This window comes from Pagrus pagrus, assembly GCF_965226575.1.
Source record: "Pagrus pagrus genome assembly, chromosome: 8".
In the NCBI taxonomy this organism is placed as follows: Eukaryota; Metazoa; Chordata; class Actinopteri; order Spariformes; family Sparidae; genus Pagrus; species Pagrus pagrus.
The window spans coordinates 10,107,877-10,119,967 of record NC_140192.1 but is presented as its reverse complement, the minus strand read 5'-3'; the positions used below and the strand labels follow the sequence as shown (position 1 = coordinate 10,119,967).

General features: G+C 39.2%; 1 protein-coding gene across 2 annotated transcripts; it reads left to right on the top strand.

The window, feature by feature from the left end:
* The first annotated feature begins 37 nt into the window (after positions 1–37).
* ap3s1 (adaptor related protein complex 3 subunit sigma 1) lies at positions 38–11,642 on the top strand. 2 transcript variants are annotated; one of them, XM_084359674.1, is made up of 7 exons: positions 38–338; positions 4,134–4,225; positions 4,576–4,687; positions 4,788–4,859; positions 6,085–6,192; positions 7,565–7,606; positions 10,805–10,892. In XM_084359674.1, the coding sequence occupies exons 1-6, from the start codon at positions 270–272 to the stop codon at positions 7,598–7,600; spliced, it is 489 nt and encodes a 162-aa protein (XP_084215800.1). In that variant the 5' UTR covers positions 38–269; the 3' UTR covers positions 7,601–7,606; positions 10,805–10,892. The 2 variants fall into 2 exon arrangements, with proteins under 2 accessions (XP_084215800.1, XP_084215799.1); XM_084359673.1 differs by lacking the exon at positions 7,565–7,606 and having other exon boundaries at positions 41–338; positions 10,805–11,642.
* Positions 11,643–12,091: the final 449 nt, after the last annotated feature.

The following is a 12,091-nucleotide window of genomic DNA, read 5'->3' as shown; positions in this document are numbered from 1 at the left end:
CGGCGGACGGCGGAGGTTTGTCCCACCGCGGCTGCCGTAGCGGGAGGAGGAGGCGAGTGACTGGTCCCTTTGACGTGGAATATTTCCGTAAAGAGACGATGGAGGAGTAGCAGCGTGTACCTGAAAGCTATCCCGTATTAACCTTACACCGAGACGGGGTTTAGCCGTGAATCCCGGTCAGGTCTGGGTTCACGGGAGTCGACGGACAACAGTCTTTCGCAGACTGATCCCGTTTTTGTTCCCCCGCCTCCCTCCGTTCAGCTACAATCATGATTAAAGCCATTTTAATATTCAACAACCATGGGAAACCGAGGCTGTCCAAATTCTACGAGCATTATGTGAGTAACAGGGGATTTATTGCACTGCTTTGTACATATTGTGCTGTTTGTTTCGTGTGATCGACGGGCCAGGATGTAAAAGTCAATCCGAAATATGACTGTGTGGCTGTTGTGATACTTTGTTTAATGTTTCCTCATGCAGCAAACCCAAAGCAGAGCCCTCTGCAACACTGCACACGTCCTGATGTTGTTGCACACAGTTTGAATGGGTGAAGGTGTTGACTTTAAACAGCCCAGCGATGCGCTGTTTGTTTCAGATCTGCCGTACATGAGATGTCAGTCTGAGCCCACTGTCCTTTTAAATATGAATAATTGAACGTGTGCAAGCCGAAGCGAGGCTATCCTATTCCTGCCGAGCCCGTGTGAACTGGACCGAGCCCACTTTTATTCCTTTACATCCAGCTGTGCTGACGCTGGACTCGCAGTTGACTCTGTTTGTGTCACATGACTTTAACAACGCCCTTGTGAGTGACTCGTGCTCATTCATTCAAACCTCTCACCACTGCTGGCTCAATGAGCTTTACTGTCATTAACTTACCTACATGTCAGAAAACACAAAGAATAAGCTCCATGTAGGTAGCTAATGACAGGTTATGTAATATCCTTTCACTGGGCAAGCTGTGTTGGCTTGTTCTCATAATTGGATTTATATCTCAAGGTTGGCCGCCTGCCCCCCTTCTTTAATATTGCTGCTACAATAGCAAGGTGCCCCGGCCAGGCAGTTTCATTAACTCTCTGCCCCCTTTACCAACATGTCACATGTGGATTTTGGCCTTTTCACACGTGAAAAATCACTATTTGTTTTCACGTGGGTTGAAAAGGTTCACGTGCGATTGTGTGAAAGTGTAAGAATGTCACATGTGAACTGGACGCTCTCACAAGTGATCGGCGTTTTACGCATGAGAAATGTCCTCTTTTTTTGGTGAATTTAAAGCCCACCCGATATATGATTTTTGGGCCGATGCTAATATCGACATCAGGGACTGATAGATACAAGCTACAAGGTAATTTATTAGTCATTATACAACACAGGGTTGCACACACACACACACACACACACATATATATATATATATATACACACTTAGTGCATCTTTTGAATGTGCGTCAGGGTGGATGTAAGCAGCAGCAACACGATGGTGGTGATAATGTGGTCGGCATCTTCATATCAAAAGTTCGACATCTTGGAAACACATCCACTTTGACTGTGTGTGAGCACCAAGCATCGATGTCTGGCCACCTCTCCTCGTCCCGCTGTAGTCCTGAAACACAGTCTGCCTGTCGAGTGCAACAGTTTGATCTGATTTGTCTGTGGACTCTGATAGTCTCTGAGTCCACGTTGTTTGGACAGCCTGAGTCCCATTTTGTCAATTTCCTTGTCCTGTAACCAGACATTAGCGAGGAGCAGCCTTAAACCAAGCTTGATTGGCATGGCTCTTATTCTGACTCTCTTCCTCCCGATATGTTGATATGTCAGCCGATATATACACACATTCAAATGTGGTTATCAGACACTTACTGTTTGTAATGGAGGCAAGATATCGTACAGTTTAACAAGAAGCTTTATCATCTAAAATGACATCAGTATGCTTAAAGAGAAAACTGGGAATGTAATATTTATAAGTGACCCCACGCAACTTTATCGGCAACATAATCTCTTAAAAAAGATGGCATATAAGCATATAAGCCGACACAAATATATCTGTAATAGGCCAATATTGTTTGATAACATCAGCCAACTGATATATCGGGCTCTACTTGACGCTTTGTGGCACCAAAAAGCAGGTATTTCAATCCAAAACAAGATCTTTTCCCCAACCCTAACCAAGTGGTTTTTGGACAGTAGGTCAAGTAAATCAAGTTGTTTAAAGGTGTCATCTTTAGGAAACAGTGCTGATAATTTCACAATGTTTTTACATTTTGGAGATTAATCAATATTGTAAACATTGGTTAGTTGCAGTCAAAACAGTGTTGCTTTATTTAGCCTGTTGTATTGTCTATTGAGATCGCCATGGCTGCATTTGTATTTCAGTAGGATGAATTGAAATTGATCGGATTATAAGAAGGCTGTATGCAGACACCATCTGTTATATTAAAAGCTGAGGTGCAGGCTTAATGGCTGCATGTCAGGATATAAGATTTCACACATGCTGCTAGCTGTGAAACCTTCTTTACTGTTCAGTTTATTTAAGTTAGTTTATTGTTAAGACTGAGGGCCTGCTTTAGAAGCTGTGCAGACAATATGAGTGTGTGTGTGTGTGTGTGTGTGTGTGTGTGTGTGTGTGTGTGTGTGTGTGTGTGTGTGTGTGTGTGTAAGTCTTGTCTGTGTGTGCGTTGTGTTGAGACGAGGCGTTTTCTTGTTAGTTGGAGCCGGTCTGCTGGCTCAGACCTAAAGGTTAAGCACCCGTCTGATATAAGGGCGACATGTTGGGCGGAGAGGAGAGTGAAATATATACACACACAAGTGTCCGCTGTGCCCAAAGCATGCTGTTCAGCATAGATTATAGGATAGTGATATACTAATATTATCTGGCCCGCCTTGCTAATATCACACATGTTTGTGTTTTGCTTACAGTTGTTTATTTTAATCTGGATGATTACCTCTGTGTTTTCTAAGCCTGATCACAACAGCTATAGAGAGAGGCATCCTGCAGCTGACGGGAGCATTAGCGAGCATACTGCTGTTGACAGAAACTTAAACTCTCACCTCCAGCTTTGCTTTTTTTTTTTAAGTTACTGCAGTGTGTAACTACAGCAAGATGTTGCACAATGCAAATCTCCTTTTTGTTTAAGTGTGCTTCCCCATGACGTCACAGGAGAGGGCTCGCATGTGAGCTCAGCTTCAGTCGGTAGAGCCTTGAAGCAAGAGGTGTCCCTGCTTTTAATACTTTGCCAAAATGTAGGGGAAATCTGCATGTCCAGAATACCAAATGTAGTTAGTCTGTAGGAACCACTAAAACAACACCAAAAACATCTTTTAATGAGAAGTTTTAAAAGACGCTCCTGTTGTGCGAAGCCTCGCTGATGTTCTTAAAAATGTGAATAACCCTGCTGGTCGCATGCTACAGGTCACATGACTGATTCGGCCTTCCAGCCAGCCACGTACTGGGCAACCTCTTCTCTCCTTGTGCTCACTGACCTGTTATGCTCTCCTAGGGGGTCATTAGCACCCTTTGGTGAGGCTGAGTCAGTGTTTCTTTTGATTGAGGATTTTTAGGTCAGACCATGTGTGTTTGGAAGCTGGGTCTGCTTTTTCATTTTCTTTTATATTATTGAAAATATATTTGCCTGTTTAGCCCTAAAGCAGTCTAACGCAGCAGTCGGATATTTATAAACTTGTATTGTGATGTATTCTAGCTTTTTTTGTGGCCCTCTATTAGTTCAGGAAATGCTCAATTTTGATCTGCTCTTAAAGCCTTTTAGTGAATGCTTGCAAACACGCCTACAGCTATTTGAGGGTTTTAAACAGAATCTCATCCATTAGCAAACAATAAGATAAGCCTGCCTCGATTCAGTGTCTACAATGAACTGATTGCCTCTCTAGCCTGCAGGCATTAGTGTATGTTTCAATATGACAAGGAGAATGGTTAGTGTATAAATCCTGCTTCTCCACTCAGAACTAATACATGTATTCAAGAAAAGGAGAGTTGTGTTGAACCATTACTTTAGCTGTCGGCCCAGTCTGCTGGCTGGAAGTAATGAAATTGTTCATGGGAGGGTATTAAGTGCACAAACAACACATTATTTACCCTCTTCTCTTTGTCTAACAATCTGTTTTCTCATTTCCTCCCGCAGTCTGAAGACACAGAGCAACAGATCATCAGGGAAACCTTCCACTTGGTCTCGAAAAGAGACGAGAACGTCTGTAATTTCCTCGAAGGTGGAATGTAAGTTGTGAGGTCTGAATGTGCTGTTGTCGAGCGAGTGTGTCTAAGTGTCAGTGGAAGTAAATACTCAAGTAGATAATTTACTCTGGAGCAGCATTGCAGGCATTTGTAAAGGAAAGCTCAGAGGGCTTTTTGAATGCCCATCAGTAGTAACTGTGTCTCAAAGGTTATTTATCATTCATGAATGAGGAGCGGATCAGGTGTCGTTTTACTCCGATTGCTCTTGCACTTCCTCCCTCTGAACAGTCTCTGTCATCTGGAGTTGTGTGACGACAAAGCCACATGGTGGCCGACATGTATCCAGTCAGGACAGGTGCTGGTGTGATGTTTCCTTGTCCCCTGTGTTTCAGGTTGATTGGAGGATCAGACTACAAGCTGATCTACAGACACTACGCCACACTGTACTTTGTGTTTTGTGTGGACTCCTCAGAGAGTGAACTAGGAATTTTAGACTTAATCCAGGTAAAAGCCTGGAAATACATTGTGCATCTTTTGATCCCTTGCAGTATACTTTTAGTGTCTTTCTTTCTTTTTTTGAACAATGTTTTTTTTCCATTTTCAGGTATTTGTGGAAACGCTGGACAAATGCTTTGAGAATGTCTGTGAGCTTGACTTAATTTTCCATGTAGACAAGGTAGGAAATACTCTTGAATCTGTTTGCCTCTTTTTGATGTTACCTATCTGTAATACTGATTGATGGTTTAACCCCATAAACTTTTAGGAAATCAAGAATCAGTTGCAATATTCTGCCTGAGCCGTTATTGCCTCATATTATAGTGACACACTCATCTGATGACCTAACCGGTGACTTCCCGTATTTTTTTTTCAAGTCATGATTGGCCTGGCCTCTTATAAAGGAACTTGAATATATGATACAATTTAGATCTGAAAGGATTAGCCCTTTAATTGATTAATTAATTACAGTAATTTTAGCTCCTAAAATGTGATCAAATAATCTGCATATTAATCAATAATTAAAATGATTTATTTTTTTTAACAACGGCCTTACTGCAGTTTTGATTTCAGCCGTCATGGTCTGATGGCAGTGTTGGCCCAAGTCTTTCAGGGGTACTCAACCATCAATGTAAATGTTTTCTAGTGTTCTTTGATATAATTATAAATGACAGCAACACTTTACTCTGAGTTCTACAATTTAGCATTCGTAAGCAGTATTTAAAGATTTAATAAATGGTTTATGATACACTAGAATATAGGGTAAAGCTTTAATGTAAGGCTTGTGTAAAAGTGAGGAGAGCAAAAATGGTAACACTTTATACCAAGATCCTTGTAACAAACATATACGATGCTTAGAAACATAATGATGTGCTAAATAAGACTATGGTTAATAATAGCATCACAAACATGATTGTTGTTAACTTTTAAGTCATTTGTCAGCAATTATTAAGCACTTAAGTTATAGGTCAGTTAGTTAAACTCAATAAATACATTCTTAAGTTTCTGTAAACTGCTTTAAGTGCTTATAAGTGTCCTGATGTCTAACAATAAACGTGTGTTGATGCTTATTACAGAGACCTTAATATAAAACATCACTGAATGTAGGTGTGAGCAGCTAAAGAGGATTATTAATGTATTTGTCTACAATTATAGCTTCTCATGAGGTTGCCTGTAAGTGTCGCTGGAATATATATTCTAATTGTTGACAAATAATGCGTATTATTAATCAACACTTTTTAAATTATCATTATATCAGCTTACTGTATAAATAAAGCTCTTTATAAGCCTTTTATAAAATATTTGCAGACTGCTTACAGCTACTGTAAATGCTAGATAGGTGTACTTGAAAAACATGCAGTTCACTATATTTGTTTAATGAATGAAAACATCTTATTTTTCTTTAGGTCCACAACATTCTGGCAGAGATGGTGATGGGCGGGATGGTCCTAGAGACCAACATGAACGAAATCATCACACAGGTGGATGCCCAGAACAAGATGGAGAAGTCTGAGGTAAGCCTGTCCCTGCGCGTCCTGTACTGTATGTATGACTTGACTCCTCCTCCATACTCTCGGAGGTATCGTATGCAGTATGCAGGCATGTGTGTATGCTGCACCCTGCATGCTACTCTCAAGTGACCTTGTGGATGCTCCCTACCTACTCTTGAGTGTTTGTGCTCTTTTTTCGGCCTCTCCTCTCGCTGCTGCACTGCTCAGTCCCGACACAGGGTCTCAACATATCCTCTCCTGTATCCCTCAGTATAAAGTACAGTATCATAGTCATCACTTTTGTCATTATTATGGAGACTTAACTGTATCATTGTCCAGTGCATCTCTGGCCATTGAGTCGCTCAACCACCATCTTATAATCGACCATATATCCATGATAACAGGCTGGTTGTAGGTTGTGTTTTACATTCTTATTATTCTAGTGAAGAATGTGAATTTATACAAGCTGTCCATGTTGGCGTAAATGCTTTTCCAATCTGTTTTGTAACATCTATAAGCCAGTGTCCTTGCTTAGATATTTGCTCTGTGCAAGGACATTGCTTTGCTTTCCATACAGCTTCTGCGAGCAGATAAAAACATTCATTTTGCTCATCGGAACGTTTTTAGACAGCCAGAGACAATTTGATGAAATCATTTCTGTTTTCCATAAAGTGGATTTTAGTCCTCTGATAGTTCAAAAACGTAAAGATTCGGCTGTGTTTAATACCGAAACATTGAGGTGATGAGCCCCTCTAACTTTTGCAATGACAATCGCTGACAGAAAGTCACAAAGTTGTGCAAATTTGTCGCCAAGACAACAGTGAAGGGTTATGTCGTCGCTGACATCACTTGTGTGCTCTGACATTTGAATTGTAAAAGCTTCGGTGTTAACGAAGTACACTTTTTTTCTAATAACCTAAGCTGCATTTTGTGCTTTTGACGAGACAGAATCTTCTTTTTCGATTGATGTTCTGTAAGCAGAGTATTTTACTGTTCTACAATCATCAGAGCTGCTCTGTCTTTCCCTCTTGGACCTACCCTAGACCGCAATGTGTGTTCACTCACGCTGATGCTAATTCAAAACGACATTGTCCATTTATAGGGCAGTCTCTGGGGAACAAGGAATGAGCTGTTCTCCTTCCAATCTGACTGATTAGGTGGCATTACTGTTCTGACATCAAACTTTCTCAATCTTTTCATTTTGTTTTTAGCTGTGAAAATAAATGTGAGAGATGCTTTAAATCATTTTGTTTGCTTTAAAGATGTGGTCTATGATAGGTCCTATCACTTTTTTTCTGTGGAGATAAACTGTAATTACTTTAATCTGCTTTAACATTCCTCATTCCTCTTTTTCCTGACCCTGTCTAGTTCTTTCCATTCTTCTCTCTCTTTACAGACGTTTATCTTTCAGTCTACCAGGCAGGACAGGTAGACACAGGTACTGCTAAATTTACAACCAAGTACTGTAACCTTAACTGAAGTTTACTTCCCCCCCAAGTCTCTCCATATGGCCCTCCATGTAATAGCAAGCTGACGTCACTAACATACAGTAGGAATCTTTAATGGCAGACCCAAAAATGTTCCCGTTCCTCTTTAAAACTCACAATAGTTCTTGTCACTTTGGTGAATGTACACAGGGTGGGCTGAATGACAGAAACAGCACACAGTATAATGCAATCTATTACACTAGATTTGTAAATGTTGAGACCGCCAGAGAGGTGGGCGTTCAACGCTATAATCATTCCTGAAGCTGCAGTTTGTCGTGTTGCATTAACGGTATTGTCAGGTACCTATTATATTGTAAATCTAACAGGCTACAGACTTTATTCTTATGAAATCATATTCTGAGTTCTTTAACGGGACTTCAGAACAGAAGTAAATATTTTAATGTGATTTGTCTCTTTGTGTGATAATCACATGTGACTGTGACACTGTGTCATAAATTCTCTGGCCTCTCATCTGTTCTCTTGCAGAGAGTTAGATGAGAGGATCGATACCACTCTGTTATCTGTAGGTGGTAGATATGTAGCTGGAGCTAATGGCAGGATAGCTTAGTTTAGCCTAGCTCAGCATAAAGGATGGAAACAGGAAGAATTAGCTAGCTGTGCTTAGGTAACAAAATCTACCTACGACGACCCTAAAGCTTAAAGTGTAAAAAGTACAACTTGTCATTTTTGGGGAGTTGTGTGTCAGTGTATTTGTCGGCCAGGACCGGTTGTCAATCAGCAAGTGGAAACAGGAAGTTACTAGTCCTGACAAAGAAATAGTTTGATACATAACCCTTGGTAAAATGGCAAATTCTTCTTTTTATACTTTGGCGTTTGTGCAGGTTTAACAAAGACATATAGTTGTTTATTTGTGTTCTTTAGGGTTTTAAAAAAAAAAAAGGTTTTTTGACACAACTAGACTAGCTGTTTCCAGTTTTTGTGCTAAGATAAGATACATATTTACACACCTAAAAGTGATATCGAGTTCTCATCTAACTCCCTGCAAAAAAGCCAATAAGCGTATTATCCAAAATTATGCGTTTTCCTTTAAAGATCTCACCCACTAAAACACACACAGCTGTGAAATAATAGCCCTCTACTGTCGTCATTTATCACGTTTTATTTTTAGGGGTACTGCTCCAGCCTTTAAAAGGCTCTCTGACTTAACATAGACCAGAGAATCAAGCCATTATTGTGTGTTTCACAGCTGGTGTTACTATTTCTGTACTTATTAGTCACCCAGCGTTTGATTAAAAACCAGGCTTCCCACTGGGAGGCAAAAGTATCTGGAGTCTGACAGTCAGCATTCCTCTCAGATAACGCCACGGTCATCTTTCCGTCCAACACAAGTCTCCTTCAGTCTTGGCGGAGGGAGGAATGCCCACAAGACAAACGGTCCATTGAAATAACCTTGTGAAACTAAGTGAAGTGGATGAATGTACATTCCAGACATACTTTGTGTGCCATATTGCTAAATGATTTACGAGGGTTTGTCCTCACAGAGCCAGTGAACATACAGTTCTGCTGTGCCTCAAACCTTTTGGTCATTTTTGGGTCTTTCTGCTAAAGATTCAGTCGGGGGGGTGAGGGATCTCTAACCGCAGTGATTCTCAAATGTCTGCTCACACTTGAGATGAAAACATCAAATCATTCACTCTCTGCAGATGTGTTTTATTGTTTCAAAAGAGCTAAACTACCGTGGTACATTACTTTAAAAAACAATGCTGAATTGCTTTTTCACAGTTTCGCATTGAGATTCATTGTGTTAGAGTTAAGTGCCTCCTCTGTCCCTGAGAATAGATCTCCCATTGTAGTTTAGCACTACTAGACTTACAACCTCCTCATGTCATCAGTAGTTACACTGTAGACGTGTAAATGACACCATATTTGGCAACGCTTCATATTAAGGTAATGAGCATTAGTTAATAGGAAATCAGGACCTTATGAGTCTTATAAGGTGCTTATTGATATTATTAAATCTATATAAGTGTTAACAACAGCATGATAAACAGACTTACTGTTAGTTTATATATATGACATTTATAAACACTCCTTAAAAACACAAAAGAGGAATGAAAGGAAAAAGTTTTTTTAGAAGATAATAAAATAATAATAATAATAAAATCTAATGAAATAAAAATAATAAAAATTAAGCAGTGATTTTATAGAATATTCTTATTTCTTTTTTTTAAACTCTTAGCTTTGCCTTTTCCAGCTCCCCATCTGGAATAAGCGCTTCATGTGGTCAAGGTTGATAAAATGTGGATAAATATTACATATAAATACACATTTTTTTAGCAGTGAAGCACAAAACCAACATTAATACAGTTTGTAAGTGCTTATAAATCTAACAATTAATGTGCTTATTGTGCTATAATTAACACCGGTATAGTCTTTTTAATGTTTATAAGCATCTTATTATAAGGACTTAATTTTGCCTATTAATTAAGGGACTGTAATATAAAGCGTTACCCAATATTCTTGTTCCTGTGTTCACAAATATGTATTTAGACAGTCATGCGTAGTCTGTCCAGACGTATCTCAACCCACGAGAAGAGCAGAATCATCTGTATTATTATGTACTAACATTACGTTGACATGCTCCCCTTGAAATTTGACGCACACATTCTATACACACCTATCTATCCAAACATCATTTCCGTCTTCATATCCAAAATCCATTTTTTCTGCTTTACCCAATTCTCTCCATGCATTTTTACCCTTATCGGTCCTCAAGAGTCCGGTGGGTTCACTTTCCAAGCAATGCTGCCTTTTGTCCATTTGATGAATGTCCAGTACTGCTCAGTATATCCAAATTAGTGAATGGTCTAGTACAGTGTGTCCTCACAGTTGATTCATAATTGGCTCTGGTTGTGGTGTAAATCATTATAGAACCAAATAATGCATGTGCATATGAAGCTATGAAGGCATCTGAATGTACATTTTGCACATGTTGTCTGTCCGAGTAGCTGTCAGTGCTTTTGCATTTTGTCAGCAGTTGTTTGTCTCTGTTTAGCACTGTGTGTGTATCTGTGTCCAATGTTCACTGTTCAGTGTGTGTGTGTGTCGTGTACAGCATGATTTTTGATTTACTGATTTGTATCTTATCATCCCCTCCATGTGTGTTTTGTGTGTGTATGTGTGTGCAGGCCGGTATTGCAGGAGCGCCTGCTCGTGCCGTATCAGCTGTAAAGAACATGAACCTCCCGGAAATGCCCAGAAACATCAACATTGGTGACATCAGCATAAAAGTGCCAAATTTACCCTCCTTCAAATAGTGGCAGCGAGATCCTGAGCCTGCAGATGTCAGCCAATGTTTACCGTGATGCAATCTGTTTACCAAAACCTCAAATTACTAACTTTTATCAAAACTATACATCTTGAAGGTACTGTGTGATTTGACACTCCTTGTTCTGGTGTTATCTCTTTGTTTTTCCTTAAAAAAAAAAGAGTGTTTTATGTGATTTTTTTTCTGTTGGAAGGAAAAATTAAGTATTTATTTATCAGTGGTACATTCCTTCTGCCTCGATGGGGGTTGGCCCTTGACGTTTAGCTGCTACAGTACAGATCTGTGTCAGTTTGTAACTGAAATTATTTCACTGACAATTGTTTACTTAAAAGAGAAAGTGTGGCAGGTGGTGACGTTTTGGGAAAGACTTATTGTTTTGGTATTCCAGGCTTGAGAAATCAACTAGCGGAGGAAAGAGCATGAAACCATTTCGAATACCAAATTGGAACAGGTCTGCTACAGTATTGAAAGTCATAATTACAGCTCGCTGGTAAAATCAGTAAACAATATTATTATATTGCAGATATGCTGTGTGATAGAAATATGAATATATGCTGAAATGATTTTGTTCTTTTCTTATTTGTATGCAAAATATTTTTAAATGATTTATCATGTCTTATCAAATATTTCTCTTAATTTTAATCTGTGCATGAACTTTTTTCTCTTCTTTTTCAACATAATAAACTGTCGAAACTCAACCGGTGTGTTTGTCTTTTGTCATTATTACTATTGTTTGATATTGTCAATATGTGTATGATACAGTACATTTAAAAAATAGTCTAAGATGCACCATATCATTATTTTGTCCTTGGAGATGTTTCACTAATGAGATCTTGTTTAAAAAATCATCATGTGACAGGCCATTACTTAAAGTATGGATCGTGTAGTGAAATAAATGTAAGTGGTGACTGTATTAACGTAAAAAAAAAAAATGCTGATGCTTTACAGAACACTTAAAAGCAGTTAAGTCAAATTTTTGCTTGTGAAAAGTCTTCCTGTTTTGAGTATTTGACCACTTATTCCAAGGAAACAGCTGCAGGTGATCTGCTTGTTAACACCTGGTGAATATGGTTCACTTAACACCAGGGGTGTCACAACATGCCGGTAATGACGATAACCGTGATATTAAAAATGTAATATTGATATT